General features: G+C 42.6%; 1 protein-coding gene across 2 annotated transcripts; it reads left to right on the top strand.

The window, feature by feature from the left end:
- The first annotated feature begins 1,474 nt into the window (after nt 1-1,474).
- Nucleotides 1,475-17,687, top strand: LOC110536706 (neuronal pentraxin-2-like). Of its 2 annotated transcripts, none has more exons than XM_036940432.1 (5): nt 1,475-1,540; nt 3,928-4,807; nt 5,868-6,482; nt 15,563-15,742; nt 16,709-17,687. In XM_036940432.1, exons 2-5 carry the CDS (start codon nt 4,121-4,123, stop codon nt 16,916-16,918), a joined length of 1,692 nt encoding a protein of 563 aa, XP_036796327.1. In that variant the 5' UTR covers nt 1,475-1,540; nt 3,928-4,120; the 3' UTR covers nt 16,919-17,687. The 2 variants fall into 2 exon arrangements, with proteins under 2 accessions (XP_036796327.1, XP_036796325.1); XM_036940430.1 differs by having other exon boundaries at nt 5,865-6,482.
- The last annotated feature ends 1,582 nt before the right edge of the window (nt 17,688-19,269 follow it).

Genomic DNA, 19,269 nt, shown 5'->3' with positions numbered 1-19,269 from the left:
ATATGGAATCATGTAGTAACCCCAAAAGTGTTAAACAAATCAGAATTTAAAAAATCTTCAAATAGCCACCCTTTGCCTTGATGACAGCTTTGCACACTCTTGGCATTCTCTCAACAAGCTTCACCTGGAATGCTTTTCTAGCAGTCTTGAAGGAGCTCCCACATATGCTGAGGCCAGGTCATCTGATGCAGCACTCCATAACTCTCCTTCTTTGTCAAATAGCCCTACATAACCTGGAGGTTAAGCCCAAACCAGATGGGATGGCGTATCGCTGCAGAATGCTGCAGAATGCTGTGGTAGCCATGCTGGTTAAGTGATGAAGTGCTGCATCAGATGACCTGGCCTCCACAATCACCTAACCTCAACCCAATTGAGATGGTTTGGTATGAGTTGGACTGCAGAGTGAAGGAAAAGCAGCCAACAAGTGCTCAGCATATGTGGGAACTCCTTCAAGACTGTTGGAAAAGCATTCCAGGTGAATCTGGTTGAGAGAATGCCAAGAGTGTGCAAAGCTGTCATTAGGGCAAAGGGTGGCTACTTTGAAGAATCTCAGATCTAAAATACATTTTGATTGATCAACCCTTTTTTGGTTACTACATGATTCCATATCTGTTATTTAATAGTTGTTATGTCTTCACTATTATTTTACAGTTTAGAAAATAGTAAAATGAAGAAAAACCCTTGTCCAAACTTTTGACTGGTACTGTAAGTAGTAATTTAAATTATTTTTACTTAAGTACTTTACACCACTGGATTTTATTTGGTTTGAGTGTATATCTGGCCTTTGCCTGAGTCTTGTTTGTGTGTGCTGAGCGTGTTCCTCTAATTGACCTGAATACGAGCAGCCATCTGTTGGTCTGAAGCCTCTGTGCTGGACAGGGCTGGGCTATAGGCTATAGGCTGCCAGTCAGACTGCCTGGAGTATACAGGCAGATTAATCAGCCCAATTATCCTGTTAAGATGTAGGTGAACCACCGCCTGTGGCAGTGAAGATAGCAGAGTGTGTGTATGTGTTAGTGTTGGTGGATGAGTACATGGTCAATTTCAAGGATTGACAATCTGTAAAGTTGACAGCGGGAAATGAGAAATGCAGCAGGCGTCTTCTGAGCATAATGCAATGTATCACCAGTGTTGTTGGGGTTATTTCCATTTCAACTACAAAAGTTCACTAAATCAATATTCATCCATATTGATTAATTAAATGTAATTGCCTTTTCAATTACTGGTATGAACTCTCCAGAATTGACAGAATCTAAATGGAATTGATCCCAACCCTGCAGCATGTAGTATAGCCTACAGAGAAAGAGACTGGAAAGGTTGGGGTGAGCCGAGAGAGAGAGAGAGAGAGGGAGAGAGAGAGAGAGAGAGAGAGAGAGAGAGAGAGAGAGAGAGAGAGAGAGAGAGAGAGAGAGAGAGAGAGAGAGAGAGATATGTGTTAACACACTCCCCTGGAGTAAATCTCCCAATCTGATCAGTGTATGTGGTGAGGTGGATTTACTAACTGACCAACAGAACAGAAGCAGGACACACAGGTTCTCAGGTAAGGACACTTTCTTTCTGTTCAACAATGTGTAGATTATGACCATTCACGTTGGATTTATTGACTTTCATTCCAAGATGAATTAGATTATTTCAAGTTCAGTTTGATGTTAGATACAGGTGTATTTCTCTCCAAGGTGATGCTTTCTATCCATTACTACAAGCGTTTCTATGGGTCTCTGTCATTACATTCTGACTGACCGAGGGGTCATCTACAAACTTTGTAAACCTGTCTAGTGAAATTCAACTCAATTGATATTAATTTTACCCATTTATCAGATATACTCTGGTTGTGCTGTGTAGAGGCCAGGATTGGGGTCAATTGTTCTTCAATCTAGGATAATTTTTTAAAATCCTCAATTAGATTGGAATTGACAACCCATCCCTGGAAATTATATTGTCATGCTTCGGTGGTCTCCTTCTGGCTTTGGTAAACTCCACTTAATTGCAAACGTAGCCACCATATGAGCAGATGTTAGGTTTTTGTTGGTCAGCCCTTTTCTAATTAGTGTTAAATGTGCCCGTCAGCTTTAAATGTATCTGTAATCACTGACTTCAATGCCCACTTAAACCATATGGTGCCCGTAGGCCTACTATAAAGTAAAGCCCCCCCCCCCCCCCACACACACACGCACACACAGCAGAGGAAAACGTTCTTGTCTCGCGACTCTGTCAGCCTAGTAGGTATTTGTAATTAGGTTAATTGGAAGATCTGTGAAAGATAACAAAGGTAGGGCTAAAAAGGCCAAAGAATTGAGATTGGGTGAAACAGGGTTGTGTGGCTCGACAATCTGGCTCTCCTCTAAGCCAGTGTTTCCCAAACTCGGTCCTGGGGCCGCCCCTGGGTACATGTTTTGGTTTTTGCCCTAGCACTACACAGCTGATTCAAGTCACAAACTCATCTTCAAGCTTATATTATATTAGATATTATCTCTCTCTCTCTTTATGGCCATATGAATGACTGTCAGTTGAACTCTGCAGTTGAACTGGGTGGAACAATGTCTGGATTGGGAGCGACAGGTGGCCATCACGGTTTTAGCTGTCACCCCACGTGCCCACACATCTTTATTTACGGTACCGTAAAAATACATCCAATGGTGATTAGATGTGATTAGGAGTGTCTGATTGCTATGGTAGACCGTAATAGATCATTGCCAACCTTTCTCCTTGCGAGGGAAGTAGCGTAGAAAACCTTAGATCGGGCTGGTCATAGAAATAAGAGCAGCAGATGCTTGAACTTACACGACAAGGTGTGAGTGATCATCAAGAGATTTCTTAAGCAGCCAGTAAAAACAACATTATAATTTCAGAACATACTCTATTCTTAATAATGTGAAGGCTTAGATGCTCACTTTATTTCTTACTGATTTACTTATTTTTTTGTGTTTTTGTTATAATGATCTGGTGTGTGTGCTATCGGTACTCTGTGTTTTTGTTATAATGATCTGGTGTGTGTGCTATCGGTACTCTGTGTTTTTGTTATAATGATCTGGTGTGTGTGCTATCGGTACTCTGTGATTTTGTTATAATGATCTGGTGTGTGTGCTATCAGTACTCTGTGATTTTGTTATAATGATCTGGTGTGTGTGCTATCGGTACTCTGTGATTTTGTTATGATGATCTGGTGTGTGTGCTGTCAGTACTCTGTGTTTTTGTTATAATGATCTGGTGTGTGTGCTATCAGTACTCTGTGATTTTGTTATAATGATCTGGTGTGTGTGCTATCGGTACTCTGTGATTTTGTTATGATGATCTGGTGTGTGTGCTGTCAGTACTCTGTGTTTTTGTTATAATGATCTGGTGTGTGTGCTATCAGTACTCTGTGTTTTTGTTATGATGATCTGGTGTGTGTGCTGTCAGTACTCTGTGTTTTTGTTATGATGATCTGGTGTGTGTGCTGTCAGTACTCTGTGTTTTTGTTATGATGATCTGGTGTGTGTGCTATCGGTACTCTGTGATTTTGTTTTATTCCAGGCCAATCCCTTGATTAATCTCTCAAAAGCCAATGAATGCATCAACCCTGCAGATGGAATACTGCACTACAGTCAGGCACATGCGTGTAAAAAAACAAACAAACAATGACTCTTTATTTCATTTAGTCTATTCTCTCTCTTGTAACTTCAAATGCAACGAATTGCCTATCGGTTTACAATGAGTACCGCCAGTAGTAGGTTAGTAGCACGTGTTGCCTCACGGTCAGGGACAGGGACAGGGACAGGGACAGGGACAGGGACAGGGACAGGGAAGGGACAGGGAAGGGGGCGACTGCAGTTTGACTGTTTGTTATCCACAGCAATAGAAGGGGAACTACCGGTCCCTGCTACTTCGTGTGCTGTCCTAGACCAAAAGTTACTCAGCTGCATTCTAAACCTCATACTTTTCTTGCAGGTGCTTTCCACAACAGCTCTGGTTCTCCCACACCATAAAATAAGAAACTTTCAGCGGTATCAGACCACAGAGCTATTGGAAAATAGCTTTTCTGGGACATGCTGCTTTTAATTCAAAAGAGTTAAACTTACTCACATCAGACAGGTTGAAGTCTATTTATTCAACCTCAAACCATACTCAAAGAGTGCTGAAAATGGGACACAAGTGCACCTCTAAACCCTCGCCGTTACAAACACTCATCCTCTCCACCATCCTCCTCTTCATCTCCCCTACCTCTGCCATGCCAGGGCCTGACTATGGAGGCCACCCGCGATTCATCTGCATTCCCGTCCCTGCTGATACCGACCCTGCCTGCTTCCCCTCTGGGGGGCCAGTCATGGGGCCTAGCGGGGCAGGGCACCACGGGCCTCCTGTAGGGCCCCCGAACAATAATGGCTGGTGGGGAATGACAGAGGAGGCTAAAACCAGTATTTTACACCTGAGAGAGAGCCTGGTGCAGCAGAAAGAGACCATCCTGGATATGAGAGAGACCATCAGGGAGCTAACCGCCAAGCTCACCCTGTGTGAGGGCTCTGGGCCAGGCATCGGGGGTCACAACGACCACCATGGACCTCCATCTCATCATGGAGGGGCTGTCAGCCAACTGCCTTACGCTGACAACGGTCACCATGGCAACCAGCAGGGTCACCATGGAAACAACAACCATGCCTTGGATGCAGCCGGACACTACCCTGGGAATGGGGAGCACCGGTCGGACAGTGGGCATAACAACAGGGGGCAGGATAAACACGCAACACCAGAGGATATGATATCATCAAAATCGCCGGAGGAACTGGGCAGGATGCTGCAGGCCCTTAAAGAGAGAATGGATAACCTGCAGGTGAGAGAGAGTTCTGTTTAGTACAGAAAAGAGATAATAGAGATAGGATGGGGTCATGAGGAAAGAGATAAAAGAATGACAGAGGGATGAGAGACAGATACTAAAATCAGGATTAAGGGATTACTTTAAATTGTTTTGGACAAAAGCGTCTGCTAAATAGCAGATTACTATATTATAATGCGAGAGAGAGAAAGAGAGAGAGCGAGAGAAGAAGTGGGGTGTAATGTGTTTCCACGTGTCACTTCCTTGTCTTGTCTCAGGTCAGGTGATGCACATGCCATTGGATTGTTTGGTCAAATAAACAAATCAAGCTGAATAAGAGCTCGGGATATTTACATCTGTTAATCAGTTAATCACATGAAAGTACCACGCTGCCATGCGAGACAGAATTCTACATCCTGTTTTCTGGCATCAAAATCCTTTATTTGTAAAAACAACCCAGGAACACCATTGTCCCTTTCCTCTGCTACACTGCCAGCCCTGTCTGACTGTCTGGAGCAGAACAGTGGGGTTGGATGATCACCCTGTCTAAGTCAAAATGGGCACACTAGACAAGGTTATTGAGCACTGACGGTTTAAATGGATTCTGCTTGAGTACGCTTGGTAGGGTTTGGTATGATTGGGTGGCTTTGAGATGAGCAGGGCAGAGCTAGCTGGGTGAGTTTAAGATTGGTAGAGAGAGTTAGGTTAGCTTGGTAGATGGGTAAAATTAGTGTAGCTGGATGGAGCTGGGCAGGGCAGATCATTCCTACCTGTTCTCTCTCTCTTGCTTTCTCTCGTAATTCAGGCTTTATCGTCCGGGTTTGTGGCCTGATTATTAGGCTGTAAGTGGAGATCATGATAATTGACACTGATCTCAGATCTGTACCCTCTGCTGCCCGTGCCATCTGTCTATCGTCACGGTCCCACAGAGAGACCACAAGTCAACGACGTAAAAACGGTCAAATAGCAATACTTATCTCTCAATCTGTTTCTCAATCACAACCATAATAAAAAAAATAATGTACGTACTGTAGTCAACAGTAAATAAGGGTAGTGTTTGTGTCTCCCTCCCCAGCAGTCAAGGAACACCTCCACCACCTACTCCAGCTCTCTGAAGGAGCTCCTCCAGAGGAAGATCAGTGCTCTGGAACAGCAGATGCACCACACCGCTGCTGCCCTCAGCAGCAGCCCCAATCACCATGACGACAGCGATCACCACGATGACGGGCACCATGAAGACCACGACGATGACGGGCATCACGACGACAGTCATCATGACGACCACCCCGATGATCACCATGACGATGGGCAACACGACAACGAGGCAGATAGCCATGGTTACCTGCAGAGAACGGGTTATCGCATACCAGGGCCCAGGGCAGGCCTGCACTCCAACAACAAATTGGACTCTCTACTGAATAACCTGCACCACACAGGTACCAACAGCAGGAAGAAGACCAAGACCCCTGATGCCTTCCAGATCGGCTTCCCCATGAGAACCAACTACATGTACGGGAAGGTGAAGATGACCCTCCTCCACGAGATCTTTGCCCTCACCCTGTGTCTGTGGATAAAGGGGGGCGCAGGCCCCGGGCTGGGGACCCCCTTCTCCTACTCTGTTCCAGGACAGGCCAACGAACTGGTGCTGATTGAGTGGGGCAACAACCCCATGGAGCTGTTGGTGGATGACAAGGTGAGATGGGGAGAGAGAGCGTTGAGTAGAGATTGGCCATGTCTGAATACCCATCCTAGTGTATTACATACCTAAACTGCATACTCATTTTGGTGTTTGGTCTAGTGGAATTCACTCGTCTTTTCATCTTTTCCAACATGTTTGACAACAGCTGATAATCAGAGAAATTGACGTGCTGTACCAAAATTAACGAATTGTGGGAGTCTATTTTGGAAATGTCAGTCTATTTATAAAACAATATATTTTTCTGCATACTATTTACACTGAACAAAAATATAAACACAACGTGTAAAGTGTTGGTCCCATGTTTCATGAGCTGAAATAAAAGAGACCCATACATTTTCCACTCACAAAAAGCTTATTTCTCTCAACTTTTGTGCAGAAATTTGTTTACATCCCTGTTAGTGAGAATCTTTCCTTTGCAAAGATCATTGATCCACCTGACAGGTGTAGCTTAACAAGAAGCTGATTAAACAGCATGATCATTACACAGGTGCACCTTGTGCTAGGGACAATAAAAGGCCACTCTAAAATGTGCAGTTTTGTCACACAACACAATGCCACAGATGTCTCAAGTTTAGAGGGAGCATGCAATTGGCATGCTGACTGCAGGATAGTCCACCTGAGCTGTTGCCGGATAATTGAATGTTAATTTCTCTACCATAAGCCGCCTCCAACATTGTTTGAAAGAATTTGGCAGTACCTCCAACCGGCCTCACAACCACAGACCACATGTATGGCATCGTGTGGGCGAGCAGTTTTCTGATGTCAACGTTGTGAACAGAGTGCCCCATGGTGGTGGTGGGGTCATGGTATGGGCAGGCAGAAGCTACAGACAAACACAATTGCATTTTATTAATGGCAATTTGAATGCACAGAGATACCGTGATGAGATCCTGAGGCCCATTGTCGTGCCATTCATCCGCAGCCAAGGATCTGTACACAATTCCTGGTAGCTGAAAATGTTCCAGTTCTTCCATGGCCTGCATACTCAGACATGTCACCCATTGAGCATGTTTGGGATGCTCTGGATCGACGTTTACGACAGTGGGTTCCAGTTCCTGCCAATATTCAGCAACTTCGCACAGCCATTGAAGAGGAGAGGGACAACATTCCACAAGGCCACAATCAACTGTCTGATCAACTCTATGCGAAGGAGATGTCGCACTGGATGAGGCAAATGGTGGTCACACCAGATACTGACTGGTTTTCTAATCCACACCCCTACCTTTTTTAAAGGTATCTGTGACCAACAGATGCATATCTGTATTCCCAGTTGTGAAATCCATAGATTAGGGCCTAATGAATTCATTTCAATTGACTGATTTCCGTACATGAAGTGTAAATCAGTAAAATAATTAAAATTGTTGCATGTTGTGTTTATATTTTTGTTCAGTATAGTATGCTAGAACGGGTATTTGGACATGGGCAGAGTGGATGCTATATAACTCTCTTGGCTTTAACACTTCAGCTGTGAGGATAAAAGCCACGTAAGCCACGTCTCTGTAGCCAAAGGTTTAGCCCAGAAGGCCTGTTGGACTCAGTAGCTCAGAAGCTCAGTATATAATAACTAGGCTACACTGAAGAGCATTGTAACTCCGAAGGTTAACCGAATGGACTTTCTGACACCAGTGATCCGTCTTAATGGCGTGACAATGACGTCAGAGAGCAGCTTACTTAGACAGCAGGTGGAGAGAGTCTTAACCAGAGTGTGAATTACACCATGGTTTTCGTGGGTCTCTATCAATTTAAAAAAAAATGTATGTGACTAATATTAAAGACATCATTTAAACTGTAAAAAATGTATTACCTTTTAATGTGGCATTAACACAACCAGTCATGATATTTTCATCTGATTGTCAAACAAATCACTTCAAAAAGTAGGGTACCTATGCGTGTTCATCCACTCCAAAATAATTCCTGCATCCAAACTGCATGTACAGTTGAAGTCAGAAGTTTCCATACACCTTAGACAAATGCACTTAAACTAAGTTTTTCACAATTCCTGACATTTAATCCTAGTAAAAATTCCCTGTTTTAGGTCAGTTAGGATCACCACTTTATTTGAAGAATGTGAAATGTCAGAATAATAGTAGAGAATGATTTATTTCAGCTTTTAATTCTTTCATCACATTCCCAGTGAGTCAGAAATGTACATACACTCAATTAGTATTTGGTAGCATTGCCTTTAAATTGTTTAACTTGGGTTAAACGTTTCGGGTAGCCTTCCACAAGCTTCCCACAATAACTTGGGTGAATTTTGGCCCATTCCTCCTGACAGAGCTGGTGTAACTGAGTCAGGTTTGTAGGCCTCCTTGCTCACACACGCTTTTTCAGTTCTGCCCACAAATTTTCTATAGGATTGAGGTCAGGGCTTTGTGATGGCCACTCCAATACCTTGACTTTGTTGTCCTTAAGCCATTTTGCCACAACTTTGGAAGTATGCTTGGGGTCATCGTCCATTTGGAAGACCCATTTGCGATCAAGCTTTAACTTCCTGACTGATGTCTTAAGATGTTGCTTCAATAATATATCCACATAATTTTCCTCCTCATGATGCCATCTATTTTGTGAAGTGCACCAGTCCCACCTGCAGCAAAGCACCCCCACAACATGATGCTGCCACCCCTGTGTTTCACAGTTGGGATGGTGTTCTTTGTCTTGCAAGCCTCCCTCTTTTTCCTCCAAACATAATGATGGTCATCATGGCCAAACAGTTCTATTTTTGTTTCATCAGACCAGAGGACATTTCTCCAAAAATTACAATCTTTGTCCCCATGTGCAGTGGCAAACCGTAGTCTGGCTTTTTTATTGTGGTTTTGGAGCAGTGGCTTCTTACTTGCTGAGCGGCATTTCAGGTTATGTCGATATAGGACTTTTACAGTTGATGTAGATACTTTTGTACCTGTTTCCTACAGCATCTTCACACGGTCCTTTGCTGTTGTTCTGGGATTGATTTGCACTTTTCGCACCAAAGTACGTTCATCTCCAGGAGACAGAACGCGTCTCCTTCCTCAGCGGTATGACGGCTGCGAGGTCCCATTGTGTTTATACTTGTGTACTATTGTTTGTACAGATGAACATGGTACCTTCAGGCGTTTGGAAATTGCTTCCAAGGATGAACCAGACTTGTGGAGGTCTGCAATTTTCTTTCTGAGGTCGTGGCTGATTTCTTTTGATTTTCCCATGATGTCAAGCAAAGAGGCACTGAGTTTGAAGGTAGGCCTTGAAATACATCCACAGGTACACCTCCAATTGACTCAAATGATGTCAATTAGCCTATCAGAAGCTTCTAAAGCCATGACATCATTTTCTGGAATTTTCCAAGCTGTTTAAAGGCACAGTCAACTTAGTGTATGTAAACTTCTGATCCACTGGAATTGTGATACAGTGAATTATGTGAAAGTGAAATAATCTGTCTGTAAACAATTGTTAGAAAAAATATCTGTGCAAGAAGTAGATGTCCTAACCGACTTGCCAATGTATGTAAACTTCCGACTTCAACTGTATACTCGCGCCACTTGATGAATGGAAATAGACATGTGTTACAAAACACCAAGAAGTGTGCCTATTGAAATTCAGCCATTGCCATTGATTAGGCCTACATTAATTGATGCTTCTTGCTGACAAATTGACCTTTTTTGTAGCCTGAAAAGTCTGGACACCTGATAAACAGGATGGTCTGGTCATCCTAACACACAGTGAACTTACCAGACTAGGCTACAACGTGTAAGCCTATTACCATGAACTTCAAATAGATCTACCGGTAGACAGTTATGTAGTGTGTTTTATCTTTATTGCCGGTCACAAAAAAAAAAAAAGTAAGGCTCCCTATACATTCAGTTGTTTTTACCTTACAGTAGGCTTACATCACTTCTGTTAGCCTACCTTTTACCTTCCGGTAGGCTTACATCACTTCTGTTAGCCTACCTTTTACCTTCCGGTAGGCTTACATCACTTCTGTTAGCCTACCTTTTACCTTCCGGTAGGCTTACATCACTTCTGTTAGCCTACCTTTTACCTTCCAGTAGGCTTACATCACTTCTGTTAGCCTACCTTTTACCTTCCGGTAGGCTTACATCACTTCTGTTAGCCTACCTTTTACCTTCCATTAGGCTTACATCACTTCTGTTAGCCTACCTTTTACCTTCCGGTAGGCTTACATTACTTCTGTTAGCCTACCTTTTACCTTCCAGTAGGCTTACATCACTTCTGTTAGCCTACCTTTTACCTTCCGGTAGGCTTACATTACTTCTGTTAGCCTACCTTTTACCTTCCAGTAGGCTTACATCACTTCTGTTAGCCTACCTTTTACCTTCCAGTAGGCTTACATCACTTCTGTTAGCCTACCTTTTACCTTCCAGTAGGCTTACATCACTTCTGTTAGCCTACCTTTTACCTTCCAGTAGGCTTACGTCACTTCTGTTAGCCTACCTTTTACCTTCCGGTAGGCTTACATCACTTCTGTTAGCCTACCTTTTACCTTCCGGTAGGCTTACATCACTTCTGTTAGCCTACCTTTTACCTTCCGGTAGGCTTACATCACTTCTGTTAGCCTACCTTTTACCTTCCGGTAGGCTTACATCACTTCTGTTAGCCTACCTTTTACCTTCCAGTAGGCTTACATCACTTCTGTTAGCCTACCTTTTACCTTCCGGTAGGCTTACATCACTTCTGTTAGCCTACCTTTTACCTTCCGGTAGGCTTACATCACTTCTGTTAGCCTACCTTTTACCTTCCGGTAGGCTTACATCACTTCTGTTAGCCTACCTTTTACCTTCCAGTAGGCTTACATCACTTCTGTTAGCCTACCTTTTACCTTCCAGTAGGCTTTCATCACTTCTGTTAGCCTACCCTCTCAGCAGAGGCAATTTTACACACATGAACACACACAGAACAGGTAGCCTACATCCAATATAATACATGAGTTAAATTAATCAAAACATGTTTTACTCCCTTGTTCATGAGTTAGTCCATAGTTAATGAGTTAATGCTTGGAGTCTTCACAGATCGTGTGACATAAAACACTTCCTTTCTGTCCTTACATTGATGAAATTGATGACAGTGTTATTTATCATTATTAAGCATTTAACAATTGAATTAGAACATTGAACGTTAATCATTTATCCTCTTCTAACTAAAGAGTCACCTTGCAGGCCTACTGTCATTAACGTATAGCCTACTTGTTGGATGGATTGGATGCACATTGGTGTCGGGCTGGAGACTAGTTGTCTTGTGATATTGTCTACCATCATCAGTTGATCCAGGAAAGAAAACAAATATTGATAGAAATAATAAAGCGAAATAAATGGTCTACTATATTTGGCCACGGATGGCACAGAGAAACCGAGGTCAAGACAGTTTCAAGTTGAATATTTAAGGGATATTTGCGCTTCCAAACCTCAATAGCTTTCAAACCACTTGAGCCACAGACTCCAAATAAGTATCATGATGTTGGAAAAATTGCGCACAACATTGCGCATGTCTTATTTTCACGATTTGGATATTAATTCGCTTTCCAAAGCTCATAAACGTGGAGATGTGAACAGCATTTTGTATTCCTAGTTGAATTAGTTAGGGAGCATAAACAAAGTACAAACTTTTTTCAGAATTCAGTGGCCCTACACATTGCACACCCTTTAGTTTATCCATTTTCCTTGCTCGATTTTACATAAATGTCTCAAACTTTCTCATTTCAATAGCTCCTTGGTCATGTGACCTACTGGACTCAAACAAGGTTCAGAATGTCCACTGACTACCCTTCTATTTTGCACACACTTTGGTTTGTCTGTTTTCATCTCACACGTTTTTACATTAATTTAGTAAACTTTTTAATTTCAATAGCTCCTTGGTCATGTGACCTACTGGACTCAAACAAGGTTCAGAATGTCCACTGACTACCCTTCTATTTTGCACACACTTTGGTTTGTCTGTTTTCATCTCACACGTTTTTACATTAATTTAGTAAACTTTTTAATTTCAATAGCTCCTTGGTCATGTGACCTACTGACCTCAAACAAGGTTCAGAATGTCCACTGACTACCCTTCTATTTTGCACACACTTTGGTTTGTCTGTTTTCATCTCACACGTTTTTACATTAATTTAGTAAACTTTTTAATTTCAATAGCTCCTTGGTCATGTGACCTACTGACCTCAAACAAGGTTCAGAATGTCCACTGACTACCCTTCTATTTTGCACACACTTTGGTTTGTCTGTTTTCATCTCACACGTTTTTACATTAATTTAGTAAACTTTTTAATTTCAATAGCTCCTTGGTCATGTGACCTACTGACCTCAAACAAGGTTCAGAATGTCCACTCAGTGGACCTACACATTGCACACCCTTTAGTTTGTCATTTTCATCTCACAAGATTTTGCATACATTTTTCAAACTTTCTAATTTGTTACCTACTGACCTCAAACTACTTTCAGAATGTCCACGGACTGGCGGAGATGGGCGCCGCGAGGCGTCCAGTGCGGTAACGCAACCAATCCCGGAGAAGCTGGCGGGAACCCCGGGGAGAGTTTTATTTTCTTTGTGAAGGGCAAGACGCCCTGGAATGGGATCGACCCAAGAGATGGGCCCTGGAAAGCGTTGCGGTTCCGGTGGCGTCCAGTGAGCTCTCGCTGGCCCTTGAAAATCCGGGGGAGAGGGTAAATCTCGTGCTGGGCCGTACCCATATCAGTAGCAGGTCTCCAAGGTGGACAGCCTCTGGCATGTTAAAACACTGTAGGTAAGGGAAGTCGGCAAGTCAGATCCGTAACTTCAGGATAAGGATTGGCTCTAAGGGCTGTGTCGGTCGGGCTGGGGTGCGAAGTGGGGCTCAAGCCGTCGCCCTCCTCTCGCCACCGTTGGAAGTTCGTTATGCGGCCCATCTCGCAGTCTCTTGTGCGTGGTCTCGCAAGGGGCTGCGTGAGGGGCTTCATTGGGTGGTGTCTGTCGGCAGGCCAAAGGCGGACCTGTGGGGGATTGGGTCCGGCAGTTGGTGGCGACAACTCTGGACGCGTCCTGGGCCCTTCTCGCGGATCTCCCCAGCTACAGCGCTCGCCGGCCCTGTTCACGCTGGGTCTCCGGCGGGTCGCATCAGCCGGCGCCTAGCAGCTGACTTAGAACTGGTGCGGACCAGGAGAATCCGACTGTTTAATTAAAACAAAGCATTGCGAAGGCCCGTGTTGACGTTATGTGATTTCTGCCCAGTGCTCAGAATGTCAAAGTGAAGAAATTCAATGAAGCACGAGTAAACGGCGGGAGTAACAATGACTCTCTTAAAGAGTCCTTAGCCTTAGTAAGGGAGATAACGAGGATGCCTTCTAGCAGGACTTTTCCAATCCCTCCCTGTATGTCACCTGTTTTCAGGTGTCGCTAACGATGCAAACCAAACGGGAGTTACCTCGGTACTAGTCCGTACACAAAGAGAGTCTTGCAGATGGTGACGGCTGTTGATCGTTAACGGAAGGCGGCAGACGGTCCTGGAATATGGGGCTTTCGGTCAAGCATGAAAATGTGAGGGCGGTTCCACCAAACTCAATGATTTTCTGCGGGGCTCTTGTAAACAAATTCTGACCTTGACAGGAAGCCAATTGGAGAATGACGGCTCGAACGCATCCCTGGCTTTGGCTGGGAGGGGGGAGTTATGTCCTGGGAGAAGGCTGATGAAAGTGTACCACTCGCGTCAGTCTGATCACAGAGCGGCTATGGTGAAACATTTAAACACACGTCCCCCGTATACTTAGCTAACTGTAAACCGCAACGGTTTGAATCGAACGCTGGCTTCGGCTGGATATTCTGACACCAGTTTGAGGGTTGTAGGTCACATGACCAGAGAGCTATTGAAATTCGAAACAATGAAAAACAGAACAATTCATTTAAAATCACCTGAGATGAAAATGGACGAACTAATGTGTGTGCAATATATAAGGCTAGTGACTGGATGTTCTGAAAGTAGTTTAAGGGTTGTAGGTCACATGACCAAGGAGCTATTGAAATTAGAAACATTGACAAACATTGAAAATCTATGTGTAAAGGAACTTAGTCCGAAATTCAGCACTACAGAGTGGACAGTGCTGCCACATATAAATAAATGGTTTAAACCATGACAGAGAGGTGGGGGTATTTGTTTCATTTGGAAACATTTATTTACATATTTCCCCCATATAAAACATATTTACCACTACATTTTAAACAAACAGGAGAGTAGTTCATTAGCATAATTTAGAGACTTCCCCAGTAATTCACAACCTTGGTCTCAGCCCTCATGAAGAAATACTACAGAGTTACTACTCAGCAATACTACACAAGATCTACACAACCCTACTGGTTTTACTGTTTGATTGCTGTTGAGATGTGTAGTAAACCAGTAGTGATTAATGTAGTCATTTAAATAGTAAATGAGTGACAAATTGGGACCTTTCATCACTGGTGAACAATGCATATTTCCTATTTAAATCACTTCTGTGTAACTTCTGAACTTTTGGGTATTTACTACTTAAAACCTACACATACCTACACAATTCCTACATGTTCACTATTGAATTACTACACAAAGCCTACTGCTGTATGCCTACTCAATCCCTATTGAATTTCTACTGCCATTTGTGCGTGTAGTGTCACCACTACTGAATTTCTCCTGATCCTTTTTCATTTCCTAATAAGTTATATAAACGGCTAAACAACGACATGAAAGTATTCTCTAAAACTTAAAGGAACTCGTGTCAGCATGAGGGCTAACGATGAAAGACAGGACGACGAAGGATGGGAGAGGATTACATTCAGGATTGGCTAGCTAACAACAGCCAACTACTTCCTGTCTTGTCTTTGGTGGTCACGAAAAGCCGGTGTTGTCTTCCTGTAGTGTGACCACTTATTTACTACCAACATCAAGTAGTAAAAAGTCTACTTGACTACTATTGACAAGCCTGTGTAGTATAGCTGTAGTGTTTTAACTACTTATTTACTACCAACATCAAGTCATCAAGTAGTACAAATCTTTACCTGTTTACTACTGTAAACACACAAGTTATCTCCTTGTGCTGTCAACCTGGTGGTACTCAATCCCTACTCTCCTCCCTTCCCCCCAGGCAGTGACTCTGCCCCTTTCTATCAGCGATGGAAAGTGGCACCATGTGTGTGTGACGTGGTCGACTAGGGACGGTGAGTGGGAGGCGTACCAGGACGGGGTGAAGAGGGGCTCTGGGGAGAACCTGTCCGCATGGCATCCCATCAAACCTGGAGGGGTCTTCATCCTCGGACAGGAACAGGTAATCTTCAAATTCTTTCAGTTGGTTATTGAGTGTCTACAAAAAGCTTCTGCATTACACAAGACAAGAAAAGTGCACACTAAGCCATTTTCCCTGCGACCTAACTCATTAACCCCTTGAGCAAGGCAGTTAACAACAACAAACTGCTCCCAGGCAGCCCATCGCGCTTCTCTGATTCATAGGGGTTGGGTTAAATGCGGAAGCCACATTTCAGTTGAATGCATTCAGTTGTGCAACTGACTAGGTATCCCCTTTCCCTTCCTTCCTTCCCTTCTCAGCCCATAATTTCACCTATTATAGACTGAGTCCCTTATCCTAGTATAGCTTCCCTTTATGTATCACGCCACGACTGTCTAGAACTCTAAGGCTATGTTTACACAGGCACACCAATTCTGATCTTTTTTTTTTTACCACTAATTGGTCTTTTCAGCTATTTACAATAATTGGGCAATATATCAGAATTGGGCCACCAGTGTAAACAAAGCCAAAGCAGAGTGACTGTTGTGCACTCTCCCTTAACCAACCACAAAAGCAGTCACTTTGCTAGCATGGGCTTTCTCTCAGAAACAGTGATTGTGGTTGGGGTTAAGGTCAGAGTCATTACTGTGTAATCCTGGCCTCTGACCTTTGAACCCTGACCTTGTCTCGTTTAGAGCAGCAGATAGGTTTTGTCATATAATGAAGGCAGACTACCACCTACTACTGCACACCATACATACAAGGCACAGGTTGGGGAGGACAGGCTCGTGGTAATGGCTGGAGCGGAATAGGTGGAATGGTATCAAGTACATCAAACACATGCCATTCCATTAGCTCCGTTCCGGACATTATTGTGAGACGTTCTTCCTTCAGCAGCATCCTGTGATCCAAAGCTAGCCACAAACAAACCCCATTATTTAGTTTAAATGCATTTATGGCTCCTTTCTTAAGTCCAAATCCTAACATTACCTTGTCTCTCTCCTCCAGGACACTCTGGGAGGTCGTTTCGACGCCACGCAGGCGTTTATGGGGGACATCTCTGACCTCCAGATGTGGGCTAATGTACTCACGGCCCATGACATCTACAGCCTGGCCTCCTGCAACAGCCACCTCAGCGGGGACGTCATCACCTGGTCCGAGAACGTGGTGGAGCTCCACGGAGGGGTCACCAAGTACCCCTTCGACCCCTGTCACTAAGGGCAACCAACTATTATGACATTACCAATGGATCCATATCACACACATACTTAAAAGTACTCCTATCGAAGAAGGATTTTTTTCCGATCCAGAGGGGGTGTGAGATCACACGGGATAGAGAATCCACTCCACATAATATTACCACCTGACTAAAACTATGCCTTCCTTTTAGTCTGAAAGACTGAAGAGCCCCATTCCCAGAGACTGTGTTATGACTATTATGGAATTAAATGTTTTGATAATGAAATGGACTATATATACAGTGCCTTCAGAAAGTATTCACACCCCTTGACTTATTCCACATTTTGTTGTGTTACAGCCTCAATTCTAAATGTATTAAATTATAACAAACGTTCACCCATCTACACATAATACCCCATAATGACAAAGTGAAAACATGTTTTTACATGTATTGAAAATAAAATACAGAAATAACCATTTACACAAGTATTCACACCCCTGAGTTAATTCTTTGTAGAAGCAACTTCGGCAGTGATTACAGCTGTGAGTCTTTCTGGGTAAGTCTCTAAGAGCTTTCCAGACCTGGATTGTGCAATAATTCTTCAAGCTCTGTCAAATTGGTTGTTGATCATAGACAACCATTTTCCGGTCTTACCATAGATTTTCAAGTAGAGTTAAGTCAAAACCATAAATTGACCACTCAGGAACATTCCAATCTGCTTGGTAAGCAACTCCAGTGTAGATTTGGTCTTGTGTTTAAGGTTATTTGTTCTGCTGAAATGTGAATTAATTTCCCAGTGTCCGTTGGAAAGCAGACTGAAACAAGTTTTCCTCTAGGATATTGCCTGTGCTTAGATCTATTCCATTTATTTTTAATCCTGAAAAACTCCCCAGTCCTTAACGATTACAAGCATACCCATAACATGATGCAGCCACCAATGTGCTTGAAAATATGGAGAGTGGTATTCAGTAATGTTCTGTATTGGATTTGCTCCAAACATAACACTTTATATTCAGGACAACAAGTGAATTGCTTAGCCACATTTTTAGCAGTATTACTTTAGTGCCTTGTTCCAAAGAGGATTCATGTTTTGGAATATTTTTATTCTGTACAGGCTTCCTTCTTTTCACTCTGTCAATTAGATTTGCATTGTGGTGTAACTACAATGTTGTTGATCCATCCTCAATTTTCTCCTGTCACAGCCAAATTCACTGCTTGACTGTGAGGGACCTTACAGATAATTGTATGTGTCGGGAACAGAGATGAGGTAGTCATTCAAAAATAACGTTAAACACTATTATTGCACACAACGTCCATGCAACTTATGTGACTTTTTAAGCAAAATTGTACTCCTAAACTTATTCTAACGTGCCATAACAAAGGGGTTGAATATTGATTGACTTAAGACATTTCAGCTTTTCATTTTTTATTAATTTGACATTATTGGGTATTGTGTGTAGGCCAGTGACCAAACATCTAACTGTAATAAATGTTTTATTCAGGCTGTAACACAACAAATGTAGAATAAGTCAAGTGGTGTGAATAGTTTCTGAAGGCTCTGTATATGTATCTATTTTTCTAGCTTCTATTTGACCCTTTATTAGTGTTTTAATGTCACAACAAGGATAATATGATATATTGTCATATAGTTGATGAAGATCAATAGATATTGTTGTTACGGTACACAGCATCCTTATAGTGGGCCCGTATAATTGACTTTGAAAGTGGTTACATAGGTAGAAGGAGAGAGTGAGGTTGACCAATGGATTCTCTTTGAAAGAAGATTCCTTGAAACATACAGCTACTATACCAAAGAAACCAAAGAAAAGTTAGACTAATTCATTTGTTTAGTCTTTTTTATTTTTTTTCCTGTTTTCCTGTGAAATAGTACATTGAGTACATTTCCTTAAAGCCGGAGTCCTTAGTTGTTACATTCATTTTTGGACTTATAAATTAATGACATATACCCATTTATTCTTTAAGAATATAACTTAGAAATGAATCATGAGCTTAGTTCAAATGTCATACCATATCAGAACCCAAAATATAAGCTTGTTTTACTCCAATATTTGTAAACAATGCAAATGTAAACTAACACTGTATAGCCTCCAAACATGGTTAAAACTGATCATGTTGATATCATGGGTGGTCAGTCTTTGCATCCACAGCTCTGTCTATGAATTTAAGAGTGGTTACATTTCTCCAGGCCCATATCTCAGCTTTATACCCAACCAGAGGTGGGGTGACCTCTTCGTTATGGTTTCAATTCAGGATTCTAGCTTTGTGTCATTGTTTTGATTTCAGAAAAATGTTTCAATGATTTACCTGAGACATGAATTCCCAGCAAAGAAATGTGCTTTATGAGTCTTTATATGTATACTGAACAAAA

The sequence above is a fragment of the Oncorhynchus mykiss genome, chromosome 2 (assembly GCF_013265735.2).
Source record: "Oncorhynchus mykiss isolate Arlee chromosome 2, USDA_OmykA_1.1, whole genome shotgun sequence".
Lineage (NCBI taxonomy): Eukaryota > Metazoa > Chordata > Actinopteri > Salmoniformes > Salmonidae > Oncorhynchus > Oncorhynchus mykiss.
The sequence above is the reverse complement of the archived record's forward strand: the minus strand, read 5'-3'. Positions and strand labels throughout refer to the sequence as shown.

Bases quoted from the DNA above. Each gene is read 5' to 3' on its own strand.
- LOC110536706 (XM_036940430.1), top strand. From the start codon at position 4,121: ATGGGACACAAGTGCACCTCTAAACCCTCGCCGTTACAAACACTCATC. The intron at 4,808-5,864 runs GTGAGAGAGAGT...CTCCCTCCCCAG, and splicing joins AGAGAATGGATAACCTGCAG to CAGTCAAGGAACACCTCCAC. The intron at 6,483-15,562 runs GTGAGATGGGGA...CCTTCCCCCCAG, and splicing joins AGCTGTTGGTGGATGACAAG to GCAGTGACTCTGCCCCTTTC.